Source organism: Chionomys nivalis, chromosome 5, assembly GCF_950005125.1.
Source record: "Chionomys nivalis chromosome 5, mChiNiv1.1, whole genome shotgun sequence".
NCBI classification, from domain to species: Eukaryota; Metazoa; Chordata; class Mammalia; order Rodentia; family Cricetidae; genus Chionomys; species Chionomys nivalis.
Genome location: NC_080090.1, coordinates 70,301,039 through 70,322,862, shown reverse-complemented (window position 1 = coordinate 70,322,862; position 21,824 = coordinate 70,301,039). Strand labels below are relative to the sequence as shown.

General features: G+C 41.5%; 1 protein-coding gene across 1 annotated transcript in view; it reads right to left on the bottom strand.

The window, feature by feature from the left end:
* Window positions 1-21,824, bottom strand: part of Hmcn1 (hemicentin 1) — a 456,088-nt gene that overhangs the window by 20,111 nt on the left and 414,153 nt on the right. The window contains exons 90-101 of the mRNA XM_057769675.1: window positions 18,312-18,482; window positions 17,769-17,939; window positions 17,152-17,322; window positions 16,833-17,003; window positions 14,717-14,866; window positions 13,995-14,132; window positions 11,796-11,917; window positions 10,867-11,104; window positions 5,464-5,526; window positions 4,171-4,290; window positions 3,562-3,696; window positions 525-638 (exon numbers count right to left, since the gene is read on the bottom strand). Of these exons, the coding sequence (XP_057625658.1) occupies window positions 525-638; window positions 3,562-3,696; window positions 4,171-4,290; window positions 5,464-5,526; window positions 10,867-11,104; window positions 11,796-11,917; window positions 13,995-14,132; window positions 14,717-14,866; window positions 16,833-17,003; window positions 17,152-17,322; window positions 17,769-17,939; window positions 18,312-18,482 (1,764 nt within the window). The remainder of the gene's footprint in view (window positions 1-524; window positions 639-3,561; window positions 3,697-4,170; window positions 4,291-5,463; window positions 5,527-10,866; window positions 11,105-11,795; window positions 11,918-13,994; window positions 14,133-14,716; window positions 14,867-16,832; window positions 17,004-17,151; window positions 17,323-17,768; window positions 17,940-18,311; window positions 18,483-21,824) is intronic.

Sequence of the window (21,824 nt, the reverse complement as noted above, 5' to 3'; positions counted from 1 at the left end):
TTATGTTGTAAGACCCTAGTGGTTTTATCATCCAAGCATGGAACATGGCATTTATCAAATATCATTTGATTCTGCTTTTTGTACAAATTACAAGCATGGGCATGACTGGTAGCCTATATTTGAATAAGTACTAAGACACTGCATATAGGATTTAGATAATTCAACACTGAAAAATTAGGAGTTTGGAGAGATGGATGAGTGGGTGAGGGTGCTTGATACATAAGCATAAGGATTGGGGTTTGAATTTCCAGAACCCATGTAAGAACCTGAGTGTGGCTGCATGTGCACTTCTAACCTCTGTGCTGTAGGAAGGCAGAGATAGGAGAACTGCTGAGGCTTGCTGGCTGCCTGGTCTAGCTGAAAAACAGTGAACTCCAGTTTCAGTGAGAGATGCTGTCTCAAAGGAATAAGCTGTGGAGTAATAGGCCAGGTCACTGATGTCCTCTGGACTCTGCACATGTGCACACACACTCTCCCACAGAGTTACACCAACATCATCACAGTGAATTCAAAGTCAGACTTACCAATGCATTTTCTGCCTTTGAGTTGATAGCCAGCTTCACATCCACAATGGAAACTTCCTATGACATTGAAACAGCGCTGGTGACAGGGGCTGGATTCCTGACATTCATTAATATCTGTCAAACACAACCAGACTTTCAGTATACATTGTCAGAAAAGCTGAGTAAATCCATCCCAAACGTTTAATCCTTTACTTATCTTGATGATGATCATGCTCAAGACCTCAGACTAATTTAATTGAGGGAGTCTTGAAGCCTCTGTTACACAGCTAATACAATCAGCTGCTCGAAACGGCTTTCTTCCTCCAATACTTCCAAACATAGATATTTACTTATGGTTCAGAACTCTGTTGGTTAAATTCTGGCCCGATTTAAGTATTTTACCATGCAGTCTCCACCTCTGTTTCTAGGAAAGTTTTAGCCCTGGAATTTTGCTGAAAGACTGGGGTAAAGATGGAAGACAACAAAACAAAACAAACTAATACAGCTGCAGGGCCTTTGGCCAGTGGCCTCCTTTCCCTGATCTGACTGCTACTCTCCTGACCAAGTTTTTACACTGTGTCTGACTTAGCAGCTTCAGCAACTCTTTCCCTCTCTCCAGTCATTGCCAAACGAATCCCAACATGACTTGGCTCACAGTGTAAAGAGGAGAATGCAAGGCCGCTGTGCCTGTTAGCACTTTGAACCCTTTCTTCCTCAGTCCCAGAAGAAAAAGAAGAAGAAAAAGGAGGAGGAGGAGAAGGAGGAGAAAAAGAGGACAGAGAGAGAGAGAGAGAGAGAGAGAGAGAGAGAGAGAGAGAGAGAGAGAGAACCCTCTTTCCTTAGAGAAGTCTTTCTGAGTTTTGCCCCTCTGAAGTCCACCTTCCCTTCTCATGGGGATTATAGCCCGTCAGTTGGTCACTCCTCCTGTGTAGGTTTGAAGTCCCATCTTTCTCTTTGCCTCTAGACATAATCAAGCCTCTTTGTGGTTACACAACCTCTCTGCTAGGTCACATATATCTCAATTCCTTTCTCTTCTCTGTTGTTCTAATCCAAATCCTCCAGAAGAGCAATTGCTATATTTAGGCTTTTTACTCTAAAAATTAAAACTGCCAATATCCCTTATTTGAGATCCTCTAATTTAGCTCTTGAAAGGCACAGTGTGTGAACTTATATAAACAATATATATATATAACAAATACTTCAAAACACTTTTCTTGGTGTGTTTCCTCCTTTCCTCTTCTTTTTTTTGCATGCACCTATCTCTTTTCACATTGCTTGCCAGCAAAAGCAAATGTCATTAACAATCAGAAATAAATAATGTATTTCTTCTATGTGCATACCTATACCTCTACTTTCTTTAATTATTCCTTGTTTTCTAATCACATTATTTTATACAAGTTATATATTTTATATATGATTTTTTAGAGCCTGATTTTCTCATTCTTGCACAATGGCTGATGGTGTAGAGGCCATCATCTCTCTCCTCTTCCTGCTTTGTAGTTTAGGATCTACTCTTTTTGTGTCTGCAAAAAAATGCTGGTATCACCTTTGCTGGTAATTGTCGAAACCTTGATCCACCATGGTGTCTTTCAGTAGGAGAAAAATAAAGTGCGAAATATTCATACAGTGGTATGTTACTTGACCCTAAAAGAAATGTATTGTGAACCATGCAAAGAGCCATGAAGGACCTTAATTACTAAGCAAAAGAAGAGAAGCCCGTCTCACAGCTATATACTGAAGAATTCCAACAGTATAGTAGTCTAGACCAGGAAACACTATGGAGGCAGTAAATAAATCAGGGTTGGAGAGGCGGATATGGACACATGGGGTGTAGAGGGTTGGAGAGACAGGGGCACATGGGGTTCAGAGGGTATTGGGGATCATGAAACTACTATACCAGCATAAATTTGTGGAAATGCACAGAATGTCTAACACCGAGAGTGAGCGATCATGCAAAGGGTGAATGAATGCTCAGTGGTGGCGACTCAATGCAGTTCATCAAAATGGAACAAACACAATATGGTGCATCAGGAAGCTTATAGTGGAGAGGATCCACATAGTGAAGAGGGTGTCAGGAAATATGTGAAACTCTACTTTCTGAGAGTCAAAAAGATTTACTTAAAATTTTATTTATGTTTAGGAGTGTACAACTGCATGTGGGTACATGAACAAGAGAGATGCCCCTGGGGCTGGAGCTCCAGGAGGTTGTGAGCTGCCCTACAATGTGCTGTAACCAAACTCACAGCTTCTGACAGAGCAATAGGTGCTTTCAACAGATGAACCATCTCTCCATTCCTTCTGCTAAATCTTGATTTAAACATCACACTGCTTTAAAAACAAAAGCCCTATTAAAATAATAGAACAATGAACATCCTGGTCAACACTGAGTCTTCTGCAGTGGGGCGCTGAGGAACAGATACAATTAGGTTGTGTTGCATGACCTGCTGACCTAAATGGTGTTAAGCAAATGGTATTCAAAACTACTGTGCTACAAATATTATAAACAGTTATGAACTATATCTCCATAAGAACTTGTCAAGCAACTCCACTTTCAAGACATCCAAGTTGTGGCTATCCATATCTAAGTTCTGAGAGAGTGGAGTCCCATTAGCCCTACGGGTTCCAGTTCTTTCCCTTTTATATGACATTTGCCCCTTTAAAAGATTCAGAAAGTCTAAAGCTCGAGATTGGAAGGCTGACTCAAAAGATAGAGGGGTTGCCATAAACACGAGGACTAGAACTTGAATCTCCAGCACTCATATGAAAGCCAGGCGTGGATGGGTGTGGCATGGGTGGGTGTGGCAATTTACACTTAATTCCAGTGCTAGCCGGCTAGATATACCAACAAAATTAGAGAGCTCAAGTTCAGTGAGAGATTTTGCCTGAGTACCTAAAGTGTTGTGCAATTGAGGAAGACACCCAAGGTCAACCACTGGGCTCCACACAGATGGGTACACATGTGCATAGCCAACTGTACACTCACACATATATAAGCACACATACACATAGCACATACAGACATATCCATAGCACATACAGACACACACACACAGTATACCTTGACAACTTAGCCCATCAGATGTTCTTCGGAAGCCTGTTCCACAATGGACCACACAACGATAGGATCCAATGGTGTTGTCACAGTCCTGACCAGCATGACAGCTATGTCCACCCAAAGCACACTCATCAATGTCTACAACAAAAGGAGCCATGACACTGAGGTGAGTTGAAAAACAAGCAACTTAAGAACTTGTTGCGATGCAAGGACTAGAAACCACAAAACATTTGAAAATATCAAAGAATAAGAAAGATTTCATGTTTTGGTTCAGTCATTTAAAGTGAGTTAGAAAGTTAATAAATTCACAGCAGTGTGCTGTGATCTACTGGTAAGCTGGTCACTGGATCAGACTACTTATAAATTATGTGACTTCTAACAAATGAGTTGCTCTCTCTGAGATCTTCAGTGAGCTATGCCAGGCATCCCTAATTTCTGGGTGTCCTTATAAAGGCAATGGCTAGCCAGTATTCTCTTTCTTACTTTCTGAGTGCAATGAGGACTTTTCTGTTTGTCGCAAAGCTGTGGGCAGGGGAAACTGGTTGATGGCTGGCCTACCATGTTTTTCCTAGGTAAGGGTGTCTTGGTCACTGGATTTAGTTCGGAAACTACCTTGACAGGTTCTTCCATCTGCAGCTATTGTGAGACCTTTGGGGCAGGAGCAGTAATAGGCTCCCATGGCATTGTGGCAGGTGTGGGAGCAGGGATTCCCGGCTGTGCATTCATCTTCATCTAAAAGAGAAAACAAAAAGGACCATCAGTGTGCAAAACTCCTGCTTCCTAGGAGCTGTTCAAGTCCATGAAAACGATCATGTTTAGATGCCTAGGAACTGGATCAAATATAACAGAGAATACTTTAAGTAACACAGGATGGAATTGTTATGGAAAAATTAACTTGAAATCTCAAAGTCATTGCTGATAGTGATAGCTAAAATATATTTGTATTTGCTGTAATCTAAAGGCTCCTTATCAGTTGCAACTCATTCTCCAAAGCATTCTTCAGAGATGGAATTTTTAGGAAACTACTCTAATTTGCATGACAAATCTGGAGAACAGAGGTTAACTGAATGCTCTCAGCCAATCAGGCTGTGAAGGCCAGAGCAGAGACCTGAAGGCAGTCTGAACACCATGTCTTCTAGCCCACTACGTTATGCAAGAGCAGCACTATGCAGGCTAACATGAAATCCTCAGCCATTTACTACACTGTGACTCCCTGTGAAGAAGTCTCTCGCAAGGGTACCTGTGGGACAGAGCTGGATTCACAGTTCCTGTGGGCCCACTATTCCATCCTACCCATGACCGAGCAGTTCCATGGTTAGGCTAATTTGTGTTGGATCACTGAGAGTTCACATTCATTGAGTTGTTGGATGGAGATTGCTTTTCTCTGCGCACTTCACTCTGTACTTGCTGACCATCTCTGATACACTAGACTCTGGCTAAATTGAAGGCACATGGGCTTCATCAGCGCACTTAACTTCAAGTGTAGCCTGCCATTTGATAACAGGCAATCTTCAGTTTATTTAACTTCTCTACATCTCCGCTCTTTAGTTATCAAGAGGAACATTCCTAGGCAGCTGTGATGATTAAATACCTAGGAGAATGGCAGCAGCAGCTGATTAAAAGATAATTTTTGGCTGAACCAGAGAGATGAATCAGCAGGCAAAGGTGCTTGCTGTCAAGCCTGATGACTTAAGCTTGATTCCTTGAAATCACATAGTGGAGAGAGGCATCTGTCTCTTACAAATTTTCCTCTGGCTTTTTCATGAGCCACGGAATTGCCACGAGCCACGGCACTGTCGTGAGTCACTGCATGCCCCTTCCACACAAAATAAACAAATGTAAAGGAACGATACCTGTTGCTGACACTATATGAAATGAAAATATTTTATTCATTCCTACACTCACCAGCACAAAAGGGTCCAAGTGAGTCTAAGGTGAAGCCAGAGGGGCACTGGTTACTGCGTTCTCCTGCCAAGGCGAGAAAAGCACAATTAACTAGTCTGTTAGAACACCGGCACCCACTCCCAGTATTGCCTTCCCTGGAAAGATGCGTCGAAGAAGAAACAATGGAAAAAAAAAACACACAGTGTTGGAAACAAACAAGAATGGAGAACTTCATGTTTTTTCAACCAAGAGTTAAATGAACTAGTCCAGAGGCTGTTGGCAAGCTGACACTGAAAACAAATTTTCTGTTTAAGTTATGTTCAGGAATAAAAAGAAAACAAAATAAGTTATTCTGTAATAGCTAAAGAGAATCCAAGATAACTGTGTGTGCCAGGCACAGCAACAGGTGCATCCTGCTGTCCCGACCACTCGTGCACTTTCACGAAGAGGAAAGATGCTGTTTCAGACGTTTGCTAGGGCCAACAACAGAAATGCTTTGCCTTAGTGGAAAATCAACATTCTAGGCAGGAACCCCCATTTCTTGGGGTTACCCGTTTGCAGTATTGAGACTCTTGGTTGAAATTCTTGCGTGAGACTGTTTTCCTGTTCTGAGCAGTTGAAGCCAAGCAAGTGGGCAGGTTGAGCTAGAACAAATTGAAAATGACGTCAGGAAAGAGGTCACTGAAAGAATCTCTTTCCTGAGAGCACTCAAAGCGTGGGCGAGAGAGCGGGAGTGAGGGGGTGGAGCAAAAGCACCTGGAGCTGGTAGTATATGATAGCTTCAGGGGTTTGCGACCCTTTGTTGTGGAATAATCTTTTTGTACACTGTGAATATGTGTCACTCTGGTAGGTTTAATAAAAAGCTGAACGAACAACAGCTAGGTGGGATTTTGGGGACAGAGAGGATGCTGGAAAGAGGGAGCCGTGAGGAGCCGTGGAGAAAGCATGGCATGTAGGAGATGAGGTAACAAGCCATGTGCCATGTGGCAGCACATAAGTTATAGCAACGGATTAATTTAAGTCATAAGAGCTAGTTAGAAACAAGCCTAAGCTATCGGTTAAGCTTTCATAATTAATAATAAGTCTTTATGTGGTTATTTGGGAGCAGGCTGGCAGACAGAAAGATCCACCTACAATCCTTTAATACAGGTCCTCATGTTCTGGTGACCCACAGCCATAAAATTATATCATTACTACTTCATTTTGCTACTAATACAAATTGTAATATAAATATCTATGCTTTCCAGTGGTCTTAAGTGACCCCCGTGAAAGAGTCGTTTGACCCCAAAAGGGTCCAATCCACTTGTGGGAGCCACTGGCTTAAAGGTTACTCTCTGTTTCATTTTATTCAAACCTGACATCCTTACTGTCATTCAGGATACCTGGTTTTCAGAAGAGGCGTCTGAGAACAACAGTTCATAAGGTGCTTACGAGCAGAAGCTCGAGTGGGCAGCCTTAAGAAGCAAGCCCTTTTGAATTGGTCATTGTGACTTATGTTCAGTTAGTCATCTGTTCCTGCATTCTTTAAACTTAACCAGTACGTGTGTAGGAGACATTGTTGGTGATGTACTTGTGAAAGAAAAACCATGCCATAGAAACAGAATTCATTATTCTCATATAGAAGCTTTGCATTTTGAGCTATAATTGGGAAAGATATTTTTTATTAGGCAGCATTTCGGAGATGTTGCAGGAGGCGCTTCCTTGTTTGCTAGAATGATAAATTATTAAAATTTCATGCATGGAGCTGGGTGTGGTGGCACATGCCTGTAATCCTAGCATCTGAAAGGGGAAGGAAGGAAGATGGTGTGTTTAAAGGTCAGTCCAGGCTGTGACAGGAAGTTCCTAGTGGGGAAAGTTTTAAACAGAAAAACCCAGTGAGTGGGGAAAGCCCAGGCACAGGTTTCAACAATTCCGCAATGTGGAAAAAGTCCTGAGCATTTCTTGCTCTGAAAACCTTTGATGTAAGTAGGAGGCTGCAATGATAGAAACTTAATGATATATTACATATTAAACAGTTTCACATGATTTAACTATATAATGGATTTTCTAGAATTCAGCTATCCTGTAAATTTGTATCTTACTCTCCTTCATTTTATCCAGAATGTAATAAAGAATTCTTTAAAGTTACCTCCCTCCGCAAAAAGCACAGCAGGATTTTATAGGTCAGGTTAGGCAAATGGCTAGTTTTCTTTATCTAAAGATTCTCATATTAAATCAAGATATTTCATTATGAATTATTTTCCTTTGCTCATTCTTTTCTTTCCACGTGTATGTGGAGTGTACATGTGTTTGCACACCATGGGTGTGGGTATACTTGTCTGCGCCTGATAGTGTGGAATCCAGATGTTGATGTTATGATGTCGTTCCTTAACCTCTGCTTACCCACCTTGCTTTTTTGAGACAAAGTATCCCTCTCTCTCTCTAACTGAACCCTAAACTTGGCATTTTTACTACATTATTTGGCCAGGAAGCTTCCAGGATCCTTTTGTCTCTTCTGTGCTGAGGATACAGGCATGTGCCTCTGTGTGTGGCATTTAAGTGGGTTCCAACGATACAAACTCAAGTCCTTTTACTTGCATAGAAAACATTCTGTCCACTGAGATGTCTCCCTAGACCAACTTGGATCTTCATGTTATCAGACTCGGTGACAAGTACCATAATCCACTGAGCCATCTCATCTGCCACCATTCTTCATTACATTACAGTAGATGCAAATTATTTTAAATTATGGCTGTGATTTTAATTTGAATATAGGAGAAGACAACGAAGTATTTGTTTATAGTTCTAATAGTGGATTCTAATAATAGAAAATTTGGAAGTCTATAGTAAAATTCCCTATAACTTTATCAGTGGAAACAATTTCAGTTTATTGACACCTAGTGTTTTTCCTTCTAGCCATTTTAATTAATCCACACTAAATGGGTTAAGTATGAAAATATTGACCAATAATTGCCAAGCTTTACAAATAAAAAATCTTATTAAAAATGTAGATTCTGGATTGAGGAAATGACTCATCCGGTAAAGGTGCTTGCTGCCAAGCTTGAAGACACAAGTTTGTTACCCGGGGCTGATGGTACAAAGATGCTCACATGGCTTTAGGCTTAACATTTAACACTGCAGTCTCACTCTGGAAATCTACATGGTGGGAGGAGAGAAATGACTCCTGATAATTTTCCTCTGACCTCCACACGTGTGAAGTGACATTGGGGCTTGCACACACACACACACACACACACACGTGCACAGTAGATCCTTTGATCTGATATAATAATTGTCAAGGAAAAGACAAATATATTTGTTCTTAATAGTATGACTATTGCCACACAATCACCCAGGGGTGGAAAATGCAGGCTTTATCACAGTGCATACTGCTCTTTTCAATCAGTATTACACCATAAATGTTCTCTTCACTTGTGTAAACTTACAATGGTGTCTAATACATAATTGACACTCAACGAATGTTAGGAAAAAATGAATTAACTATTTCTTGATAAGTATTTCAATGATTTTTAAGAGATTATTAAACATGTGTCATATTTTCATATCATGTCCGACTTCTACGATGTTTATTTGTTAATTCTTCTATTACAAAGAACACTAGGCGAAACCGCTAGGATCGTAATGTTGGGCTATTTCTGTGATTTTGTTAGGACAGACTTAGAGCATCAACATTTGTTAAAGAACCAACCGTGCAAGCTTGCCCCCTGGTGGCTACTGAGAAACTGCAGGCACACAACTTGAAATTCACAGAGCTACTCTTTCAACACACGAATCATAGAATCACACATGCAAGGCCTGCAACGGAATTTAATTGCCTTCAAATGTGTTTAAATATTCTGGGACTTAGATTGTTTAGTAACAGTCTCAGATGGTGAAAAGATGTTCACGTGGCTTTAGGCTTAACATATAACATTCAAGCCTAACACGTAAGAAGTGTATGTGCCTATTTCAGCCAACACTTTGGCTTCTTCAAGGCATGTCCAACATTTTGGCGTGGCAACATGATTTATTCCTCTACAAAGCTTGTGATCAAGATCTTTGCGATCCGTCACAAGCACGGGTGCTATAGGACAACTACCAAGGAAAGCTGCGTAGACATTGAGGGAATGGCTGAGTGAAATAACAGAGGAATAAACAGCATTTGTTGTCTACCGCTATGTCATGCAGCAGAGGAGAGCTGAAAACTCACATGGAATAGTGAACATTTTACCTGGGTATGAAGATAGCTTTATACTGAAAAAGAACAAAGACGTTACCAAAAAAATCAATAACAAACCTTCAAAATGCCACAGGCTATGAAACTGACAGCTGTGGTAGTCTTGAAGGCTGAGAAGGAACACTGGGGACCAGACACTCCAAAAAAGCCCACGCCACAGCAGAGAGCACACATCTCTTCAGGGTATAGGGCTGTCTACAGAAAATGGAAAGCGGTTCTGAAGTGATGTATTACACGGCAGTCTCCAGGAATGAGAGAGAATGGTATTGAAACAATTCTCCACAGTTTTTGGAAGCTGCGTTTACCTAAGGTGACTGTATGTTTTCTTGTTTGTTTTCCTTGAAAAATGTCATTATGGTGTCCTTTTCTCACAGGAGTCAGGAGTGGGTTATAAATTTTATGGCCACATTGATTTAAGTCCTAAGTGGCTGTTAAGACATGTCAGTATGAATTCTTTTATTTTCCCATTTTTCTCTGCATTGTATCTCTGCTTGATCCATGCCTTCCTGAATGACAACATTAATGTACTCAATAAAGAGAATAAAGTGCTTAAAAGAAAGCGGCTTTGAGACTCTGCTCGTTAGCTTAAGCTGTGACATACTTTACACGATATTTCAGAGATTTTGAAAACTCATTGATAAATACATTATTCAAAAATGAACTTTATTATCTAAAGAAAAAAACATTCAGGTGGATAATATATATTTTAATCCTTTCCAAGATTACGGACTAGAACAGCAATCCTACCAGGTGCTATGATGAGGCATCTAAGGAAACTGAATGTAATTGAACAATCTTTACACAGGAGGGCCAACCTACAACAAAAACAAAGAAAGAGTACACAAGGAAAACTAACTCTAGCATGTTAGGTCTGGGCCTTCTTAGTACTGTTTTGAATGGCTTCAAGGCAGCTGTCTTTAAATCCTTTTTAAAAGAACAAGAAAGGGGGCTGGAAAGATTGCTCAGCGGTTAAGAGAACTGACTGCTCTCCCAGAGGACCTGGGTTCAATTCCCAGCACCCACATGGCATCTCACACCTGTCTATAACTCCAGTTCTAGCGGACCTGACACCCATGGCAAAACACCAAATGCACATAAAAAACAATTAATTAATTAAATAATTAGTAAAAGGAAAATCAAAAAAGAAAGAAAGAAAAAAAGAAAAAGATGGCAGCACAGATATTTGGGTCTTTCTTTAATCATATTACCTTTGGAAATTGAAGCATGGATTTTAAAACCCAATGTCTCTTCTAGTTGGTTGTAGTTAGACTCCACAGAAGATGCATGAAGTGTTTCTACTAAGAAAGGCATTTTCCCCCAGGCCTGATCGTAGAAAATGGTGTGGTTCCATGTGTAGGGAACACTGATGCCATCGATGGTGAAGAGCCGGGTTGAGTAGGCGTAGAGCTGCCCGGGTCCTGTTTGAATGTAGTCCTCGGTATAATCCTAAGGAAAAGGACTTGGAGGTCAACACGGCACCTGGTGTTTTTCCTAGGGTGCTATGAAGAGTGCTCGGAGGGAGATGGAAAAGCCTTGGAGATTAACAGTGGAATTCTGAATAGAGCTGCAACAGCACAGTAGTGTTCTGGAAGTAATTCCTAGGTTGACTCTTTTCATTACAACCAGATTTGTAATTTACTGTCACAATTTGTGGTTTAACAAGATGCTGAAGTTGTAGGTCACGAACAAAGCAAGTTGTCTGAGGGGCTATTTTCTCCACTCTGGAAGCTCACAAAGCGTTTTCCATTTCTTTCAAGTTGAATTTTTGTTTTTGAAATTTAATTATAATTACATCATTTCCCCTTCCCTTTCTCCCCCTCTTTGTTGATAGTACATAAAAACCTCTTATAGGGATCCATTCTCTTTTTCAGGAGAAAACTCAACAAGTGGCTTAGATCAGCACAGCAGCTATTCTGGCTCTGATATACTAGGTAATAAAAACACTCAGAGAGATTTAAAAGCTGAGCCCCTGGAGATTTCTAAGCAAAGACCAGATGGTTATTTACGACCTTGCTGGAGCAGTGATTTATCTGCAGAGCAAACGGTAAGAACCGAGGACCGCTGTGCTCTGCCCACAGGACTTTCATTTGGCCTCCTCACTGTTACACTGATAACCATGGAGATCTTGGAACATTACCTTCACACTGACTTCGGCAGGTGACTGGAGCTGCAGGACGTAACCACTCACGATGACATCGAGCAGCAAAGCGCCGTCAGAATCCAAGCCCCGCGCCACGTGTGTCATCCGCAAGACCTCTCCTAAGAATGGCATTGCATTCATTTCCACAGCAATAATAGTAACAGTTATTACTGTCATTCTATATATGGTTTGTGGAAGCATAGAGAAGAGTGATCTAATATAATAGCGTTATTTCACAGATTCCCTGTTAAAAAGTCAGCCTTTCTCAATCGTCTTCCAAAATTCTTTCTATGTGGCAAAAGCATAACTTTTAATTACTCAGAAGATTCCATACTTTAGACTCAAGCAATAATCAACCTTTTATGCAAAATCCCTGCTGATGCTATGGGCCAGGCAACTTTACCAGGGACCAGCAATGTCCACAGGCTTCTACAGGGTTCTGCTTTCGCCAGAGCTTCAGCATCTTATGTGGGTGGATATCAAATGGTCCACCGGTCCTCTGCTGACTAAACACTGGTTAAGGAGAGGCCCCCTCCCTCACCGTTCTTCCTCAGAGGTCAATCCCACTGAGACTGGCCCTCTCCAAGGAGGCTGAAATAGAGCTTTGCATGACTCTTTGCAAAGACAGGAAGGGTCCCAAAGGGCTAATGCACGATGATCAGGACAAAAGCGGGGCAGAAAGCATTAGTGTGTTCAGCCTTGTTTCCATCTGTCAGGTAAGAGGATCACCATAAACGAGCTGATTTGTGGTGAGAGACAAGGCTCTAACTCATAACGAAAATGATTTTCCTTTGTTATTCATGCTTTTTTTATAGCTGTATATTTATTTATTTTTATTTTTTTATTGAAAAAAAATTTCCGCCTCTTCCCCGCCTCCCATTTCCCTCCCCCTCCTCCCACCCCTCTCCCCCTCCCTCCACTCCTCTTCTCCTCCCTCTCCAGCCCCAAGAGCAGTCAGGGTTCCCTGCCCTGTGGAAAGTCCAAGGTCCTGCCCTCTCCATCCAGGTCTAGGAAGGTCAACATCCAAACTGTAACCCAGACCCAAAAAGAAGATCATGGGATGTACTCACTCATAATTGGTTTCTAGCCGTGGATAGGGGCCACTGAGTCTATAATTTGTGATCCTAAAGAAGCTAAATAAGAGGGTGAGCCCAAGGAAAAACATATAGTTATCCTCCTGGCTATGGGAAGTAGACAAGATTGCCGGGCAAAAAATTGGAATCTTGGGGGTGGGGTGGGATGGGGGTAAGGGGAGATGGGGAGAGAAAAGTGTGAAGGAGAGGATGGGGGGAACTTGGGGAAACGGGATGATTGGAGATGAAGGAAGGTTGGATAGGTGAGCAGGGAAGCACATATCTTAGTTAAGGGAGCCACCTAAGGGTTGGCAAGAGACTTGAACCTGGAGTGGCTACCAGGTGCCAGGGCAATGTCCCCAGTTATTTCCTTGGGCAGCTGAGGAGAGGGAACCTGAAATGAACCTATCCTAAAGCCATACTGATGAATATCTTGCATATCACCATAGAACCTTCATCTAGCGATGGATGGAGACAGAGACACAGACGCACACTGGAGCACCGGACTGAGCTCCCAAGGTCCTAACGAGGAGCAGAAGGAGGGAGAACATGAGCAAGGAAGGCAGGACCACGAGGGGTGCACCCACCCACTGAGACAGTGGGTCTGATCTATTGGGAGCTCACCAAGGCCAGCTGGACTGTGACTGAAAAAGCATGGGATAAAACCGGACTCTCTGAACATGGCAGACAATGAGAGCTGATGAGAGGCCAAGGACAATGGCACAGGGCTTGATCCTACTTCATGTTCTGGCTTTGTGGGAGCCTAGACAGTTTGGATGTTCACCTACTTATTCGTGCTTTAAATCCTCTCCAAGGTTTAAAGACAACAGGCACAGAAAGGAAGATAAAGAAGGCACTGGGTCATAGAATTACTCTTCTTCTTGATAACACATGGTGCCTTACAGACCTTGTAGTAGCATCCACGGACAGAAAGCCATAAACCTGCTTTCTTCCATTACTCATGTAATATGCACCACAAACTTGTCGTAACTACACGAGAGCATGCACCATGTTTTCCTTAGTCGCCCAGCTTTACAGTGATCTATCTATGTCTAACACATGCATCTGTATCTATGCTTCTATATCTGTCTGTAGTAGAGTATTGTGTTCACCTGACACTAACCAGTTGCAAATTCCACTTGGGTCTCTCGTTTGAACACTGCGTTAGTGAGGGTAAAACCATTGACTGCTTCTCCTATTTCTTTTGCTGTTGTCCAGTAAATGGGATTTAGGATAGAAATGATCTTTCTCATTGCTGGACCTGAAAAAAAAAGATAAACGGGGTTACAGAGCAAAATTTAACTGTCAATTATTATCGTAGTATATTATTCACAAGGGTGGATGCTAAAGTTGACTAATGCATGGCCAATGCATCCTTGTGTATCTTTTCCATTAGCATATACTAGCTGTACAAAATACTGGATTCACTAAAACATTTTCATACAGGTACTAATGCACTTTTACCCTCTCCCCAGCCAGGTCCTTTCTCTTTGGGATAAGGACAAACAATGTATTAGATCAGTGACTTAAGATTTCATCCCTTAGAATCTTTAGGTAAAAACAGAAAAATAAAGAATAAAGCATGTTTTAAAAAGAAATTTATGAAGGCAGATGAGATGGCTCAGTGGATCAAGTTGCTTGCTGCTAAGCTTGATGACCTGAGTTCAATTTCTGGTACCCATGTGGTGGGAGGAGAGAACTGATTCATCCCCACAAGCTTCCCTCTCATCTCCATATACACACCATGGTACACACGTGAATGTACACACAAATAAACAACAATTAAGTATTTAATTAAATGTAATAAATAAGTTTATTCAAACTTCAATAAATAAAGTTACTCACCAAGACTTCGGGGCACATTGGTAATCTTGGCTTGTATTATTCTTGTATCAGAATTGGGGCTGTCTGTTATTGTGGCATCAAGGAACGCGATTCCAAACTCAACATCATTAATATTCCCAATAACACTCCCTCTGGCTCGCTGAGGTCCACCTATTGGGAGAAGGAAAAAAATTCTTGGATAAGGAATCAATTCCATCAACATTCCATGAGGGAAAGGAAAGCCAGCACTCAGAGATGCTACAAATCTTTCCTCAGACATCAAAAGAGTCCCAGGGCATTCAAATTTGAAAGCCAAATTAATAGGCTTTTAAAACATTCCACTTTCACATAACACCCATTATCCCCATAAATCTAGTATCCTTCCGATCTGTGAACCTCAGAGACTATTTCCTAAGCCAAAGAATACAGTATGTCTATTCTCACAGTCCAAATAAAGCATGTGTTTGTTGATGGTGATGAAACCATGACTACCGTGAGTTTACAGAGAAAGTCACGTGTGGTAGTAAACACTTCATATGCATTAACTCCTTTGATTCTATCGATGGTACTAAGAGGAAGCTTTAAACAGACACAGTTTGCAGACTGGTCAAACAAAGTTCAGAGAAATAATGTAGCGCTACCATCATTACTGGTCTAGAGAGATAGGGCTGAATACATTATCTTCTTGCCTTTAAAACGTGTTCTGGAAATTGATAAAATTGTGTACGCTTATTGTGGATAATGCGTTGTTTTAAAATATGTATACATTTGGGGACAGGTGAAATAAACTAATTAGCATATCTGTCACTTCTTATACCTATTGTTTTTAGAGGGACAATACTTAACATCTGTTCTCTTTTCATTGCAGAATCCTGTATGATTATGGAGAATGTAGAAACAACATGGAAGGAGACAAAGTAGGGCAGAGGTCTCCAGGGGCAAAGGCTGAAGGGAGGCTTGGAGACATACTGGTCAAGGCTACAAAGTTACGAAGGGGGAAGAATTTAAACATATCATCTGTAGAACTAGTCATTATTGCTAATAATATTAACCATGTTCTATCTATTGTTTCCTTCTTTACAACAAGGAAAGATCTCACCAACAAAATACCATCTAATCTTTGTTGCAGGTCACTGTCTGAATAACATGGTATATTGTACAATCTAGATCAGTATGTGCACATGTGTGCATATGAACATACCTATATGTATGTATGTATGCATGTATGTATGCACTAGTTCCTTTGGAGATGGGGGTCTTAGCAGTCTTGAGCTATAGTTAATGCATTCGTTATTGTATTTGTCTATCTGATGATAATTAACATGGGAGAAATTTGAGAAATATAATTTTGACAGCATTGTAAAATTCATACCAAAACAATTTGATTAAAGAACAAATATGGAAAGTCCCTCTTTCTTTGGTCCTAAGCAGGAGAATGAGGGAGCTGGTAGGCAGGTTTGCAAATCATTCAATCTGAATGATTATTGATGGGTGTTGCTTCTATTTTAACTGAGGAGCTTGAGTCCTAGCACTGAACAGATATTTCCTCAATCTGGCTACGTGGCTGGGTTTTTTGAAATCTTGTCAGATTCTGTGACTCAAGCTGTTTTTCTATCTAAACAATGAAACACAGCAATCAAAGCCAGAACTGTTCTCTTGCTTAGGAAGGAGTCTTAAAACCTTCCATGACCATTGATGCATAGGGCATGTTTGCTGTGCAGTTGAGTGCTTGATACTTGGTCTTTCAGTTTGTCTACTTACATGTAAAAATCACTCAACCTAAATTGTTCTCACCCTGCAAATGGGGCCTTCTTGGTTTTCAGGGACATTTTATTTCTGAGGAAAACTTTAAAGCTTTGTAAGGTCCAACAATATCTTCCCATCAGCGATATGCAGTTGTCAATCATTAGAAACACGTCCTCTGACACAAAGAAGCCCCAAAGGAGCAAACAGAGGCCAACATCCAGTTGTAAGCACTGTTACAGGGGGCATAGACTTTTGCAACTTTTTATAACTCCCTCTTCCAGAGCTGGCACTGTTTCATTTATCGTGGGGTCCAAATGGCACCTTTTTCTGATCTGCATGAACACTCTAGGCTTGAGCTAGCCATGGTCCCGCCAAAGCACAGCTCACTTACCTGGACATGCCTGTGTATTGCATCTGGATACCTGAGTGGCATCTCCTGGACAGGAACGGCCACTTTTGGATGGCACTGGATTGTCACATAGCCGCTTCCTCATCCTTTCACCTCCTCCGCAAGAGACAGAACAGTGGCTCCAACTATGCCATGTTCCCCAACTTCCATCCACTGTGAACAAGAATGGAAGGACCAATGGTAAGGAATCAGTTTTAAAATCTTCACTTGGGACACTCCTGATATACCAGCGACAGGGTGACAACAAGGATCACTAAGCGATAGGTCTGCTCATCCCACAGACTGGAATTAAGAGACTCACCAGGACACATGTCAGTGTTGCACCTCTGGATCTGGGTATCTGGCCCCCCACAGGCTCTTCCTCCATTGGAGGGACGTGGGTTATCACACGTGCGGTACCTTCGCATCTGCCCTCCATTGCAAGTTCGGCTGCATGTACCCCAGCCGCTCCACGGGCTCCAGTTACCATGGGCTGCAACATGCAAGAATTTGACATGAAACAGGACTCTAAAGCTGAGAAGTAAAAAAAAAAAAAACAACCCATGGCATTCATCCCCAAATCAAGGAAAACCCTTCGAGAAATAAACAGATATTCAAATCAATAAATGGATATCTTTCCAAAGCAGGTGACTTAGGTGATGCTTTGATTGGAGACAGAGGAGATACTATAGTGAAGATGAAATTCCCTTCAACCGCTCTGATATTATATTTAAGCTGTCCCACGAGCTAAAGGTAATATGGGAGACACAGCCTCCATTCTTGCTGAGCAGAGGCTGTAACATTCTGAACACACTAATCCAAAACATTTTGGCATCCTAAATTAAAGGTTGAAGAGCAAGCAATAAAAAACTGTAACTTTAATGTTTGGAGTCAAAACATTTAAGGAGGTAACGTCGACTCACTGTTTCCAACACTCACTTGGACAAGGATCACTATTGCAAAAATCACTCTGGACATCACTCCCCTCACACTGGCTTCCTCCATATTGTGGCGCGGGGTCAGAACAGGCCCTCGTTCTCTTCCGGGCACCTCCGCCACAGGACACGGTGCAGGCACTCCAACTGGCCCAAGCCGCCCACTTGCCGTCAACTGTAGTAACAGAAAATCATATGTGCTCAGTTAGTACCTGAAAATGATCAGCTTAAAAAATCATCAGAAGGTCTTGGGTGGAGAGGTGGCTCAGATTTTAAGTGCGTGTGGCCTTTCCAGAGGACCGAGTTTGGTTCTCAGCACCAAACTCACATGAGCCTAGCTCACGACTGCCTGTAACTGTAACACATCTGTCTCTTTCTTCTGACTTTTAGAGGTACACACACGTGTGGCAGGCACACACACACACACAAAGCAAGCATAAAGAAAAATTAAAAAAAAAACAACAAACATGAGCCATGTTGGGGTAATGCCATTGTTGGGTGAGTGGTAGGTGTCAGTAGGTGAGTGTGTGAACTCTATTTGTCTCACCTGGACAGTGTCTCTCATTGCAGACTTGCATCTGGGTTTCTGCTCCGCTGCAGTAGGCTCCACCAAATGATGGTGGTGGGTTGTTGCAAAGTCTTGTTCTCGTCTGACTGCCTTTTCCACAGCTTTTGCTGCATGCACCCCAAGGCTGCCAAACACTCCACACTCCATGAACTACAAACAACAGAGGCAGTTTCAAGCCACAGGACCGTATTTATTTAAAAAACAAAATTATGCAAATAAATTAACTCCATAGTGAGTTAAAAAAAATCCCACAATCTAAAATAACTAAAATTGCACCAAAAGAAATATAACTAATGATGGCCTCCTTCTCTCATGTTTGGTTTTCAGAGGGAATTGTGTCCAGGGACACTCAGAAGGCTTAACGACTGCCAACATAAATGCTTACAATTATTCAAAGGAGGCTATTTTACTAAAATCAAATTTAATCAAGCGACCATATGTAAACAGAACCTGAGTGAGTGTTCAAGCCCGAGCTAAGCGTCTGTGCACATTTGGTACTCTAGGGATAGTGGAAGAGACCAGGAGCTTCTAAACAAGTCTGCCTAACAGATGTAGATAGCTGTGGGTAAGAAGACATTTTCAACAATGCTGCTTTGGACCCAGGACTGCAGGAGTGCATCCCTAAATGTGGCCTGGCTTCTCACTTAACCATGTTCTGTTCTTGGATCTTCCGGCAACAGGGTGATTTGCACAGGTCTAAGCCTTTGAACAGTTTTCTCCATTACATAATGTTCATGAATTAGAAATTCGGAATAACACACTCACCTACTTGCTAAATAACAGAAACAAAACTGACCCACAGTTTCCAAAAAGCGCAATTAAGGACTTCCTTTTGGCAGCTAACACATTACAGCATCAGACCACAGGACTGGAACAGCCCACCGCTTCCTCCTAGGTGCGTGGGCTGAGAATCAGCTCTGTGGGTTCCCTCATGCAAGAGTCAGCATCAGGCTATATTTTCCTCAGAGAGCTTTCTAGATATGGTGATCATAAAGCATGCTTCTATGATCACTAGCTTTGCCAAGATGTATGAACCAAAAGTGGGGTTAAGACTTGTATCTAAGTATTCTCAACACAACTTCTAAGAAACTGCAGTATTAAAATTAACCAATGAGATTATCATTTTTCTGATTTTAAAGGAAATAGTAAAACATCTTGCATTTCCTCATAATTATTGATCTTTGATTAAGGTGACTACTTATTCTCTTGCTTTGTAGACAGCAGCAAACACAATCACAGGAACTTATTGTACTCAACAAGAATTTGTTCTAAGACAATATTTGACTAACCCTAAGAAGCCGGGAGGGAACATTTAAAATCACCATGCTGTTGCAAATGGATGGAACTAGAAAAAAACTATCCTGAGTGATAGACCCAGAAAGATAAACATGGTATGTAGTCACTCATAAGTGGATAATAGCTGTAAAGCAAATGATAATGAGCCTATAGTCCATGATCCTAGAGAAGTTAATAACAAGGTGAACCCTAAGGAAAGAAAAATATAGATCCACCTGGAAAGGGGAAATAGACAAGATCACCTGACAAAATTGGGAGCATGGGGTGGGGAGAGAAGGGAGAGTGGAAGGGGAAAAGGAGGAGTAAAGGGGAGAGGGAGGAGAACTTCAGGGAAAAGGATAGTTGAGATGGAGGAAGGACAGAGATGAGAGCAAGGAAAGAGATATTTTGATTGAAGGAGACATTACGTCGCTAGCAAGAAACCTAGCTCTAGAGAAATTCTTGGGAATCCACAAGGATGACCCCAGCTAAGACCCTAAGCAATAGAGGAGAGGGTGCCCAAACTGCCCTTGCCCTGTAGTCAGATTGATGACTATTTTAAATATCACCATAAAAACTTCATCCAGCATCTGATGGAAACAGAGGCAGAGACCCACAGTGGAGCACTGGTCTGAGCTCCCAAAGTCCAGTTGGAGAGTGGGAGGAATAAGGATATGAGCAAAGAGGACAAGACCACGATGGGAGACACCCACTGAACCAGTTTACCTGAGCTAATGGGAGCTCACCAATTCCAGTCGGACAGGGAAGGAACCAGCACAGGACCAAACTAGACCCTCTGAATGTGGGTGATAGTTGTATGGCTGGGGCAGACTGCAGGACTGCAGGCAGTGGCACTAGGATTTATACCTCCTGCTTGTACTGGCTTTTTTTTTGGGGGGGGGACCCATTCTCTTTGGATAGATACCTTGCTCAGCCTAGATATAGTGGGGTGGGCTTCGGGCCTTCCCCAAAGCAATGTGCCTTACTCTCTCTGAGGAGTGGATGGAGGGAGGGGTGGAGGAAAGGTAAAGGGATATTCAAGGATGTTTGTTAATCAAAGTCCAAATCTCTGACGACATAGAGATGCATTACCAGCAGAGGCTAGGGTTGACTGGCATTTGTTTATGTAATATACGTCTTCTTTCTACTCTACACAAATAGAGGCTTGAAAACTCCCCTTGAAAGTGTTTTGTTTTGCCTTTTTATTTCTAATTCACAAAGAAACCCTAACCAAGACTGATCTTCATGACAGAAGATGGAGTAGAATTGAAAACTTCTTTTAAATAGAGAGATAAACAAAACAAAACAAAAAAGAAAAAGAAACTAAGAAATATAATGTAAACCAGAGAAAGCATACAAGATCATGATGTTTGGAAGATTCCAAAAACCTCCTAAACAGTCAAGCTAATCCATAAAGAAAACACAAATAGAGAGGAATTGCTAAGTAAGATTTCAAACCACAGTCAGTGCATTCATTATAATATGTGGAAGTTCTGTGAAGAGCAGCGGAGGCTTGGGTTAGTAGTAACCACTCTTGAGAAGACCCAGAGCCAGCAGGTCCTTAGGGCCTGTGCAATCCTGGGCCCCTGGCTTGGTTTCTGTGTATTAAACTTCAATACTTAGGGTGCACTGAATCTTCAAAATCCAAACCCAGAATATTTTGAGCATAACAAGAGATAAATTAATGGTGTATTATAAACCCCCTGAATTGTACTTGAGTAATTTCATTACTGAATAATGAGTCCTTGTTGATATGTCAATAAATAAATAATAAAAGTCCTTTGCAATAGAAAATGATAACAGCTGTGCAAGATACAACAAAAAAAATCAGTATTTTATGAGAAGTATATGAGTAACAGATGCAAGAAATAACCAAATGGATGTCAGCACTAGTGGGGAAAGACCAATAAAATGTTTATCTAGTTGTAAAGCATCCCTACATGTATGTACTGTAAGGGGAAATAAGCACCTGCTAGTTTCTGTGGTCTCTACTGCCTCCATAGTTGGCATCTACCTACTGGGGTGGCATCCCTAAGCACTCAGTTGAGAAGAGACAGGGCTCTCATTCACTGTCTCACTACTACAGAGTGCACTGCTAACAGCATACCCAAACAATAGCTAAATTCAGTTGGCTTACAGACAGTGGAATAACTAAGGAAAGGCCCCCCAAACAGTAAACCAATAAAACAGTGAGCAAAATAAGAGTAAATAAATAGT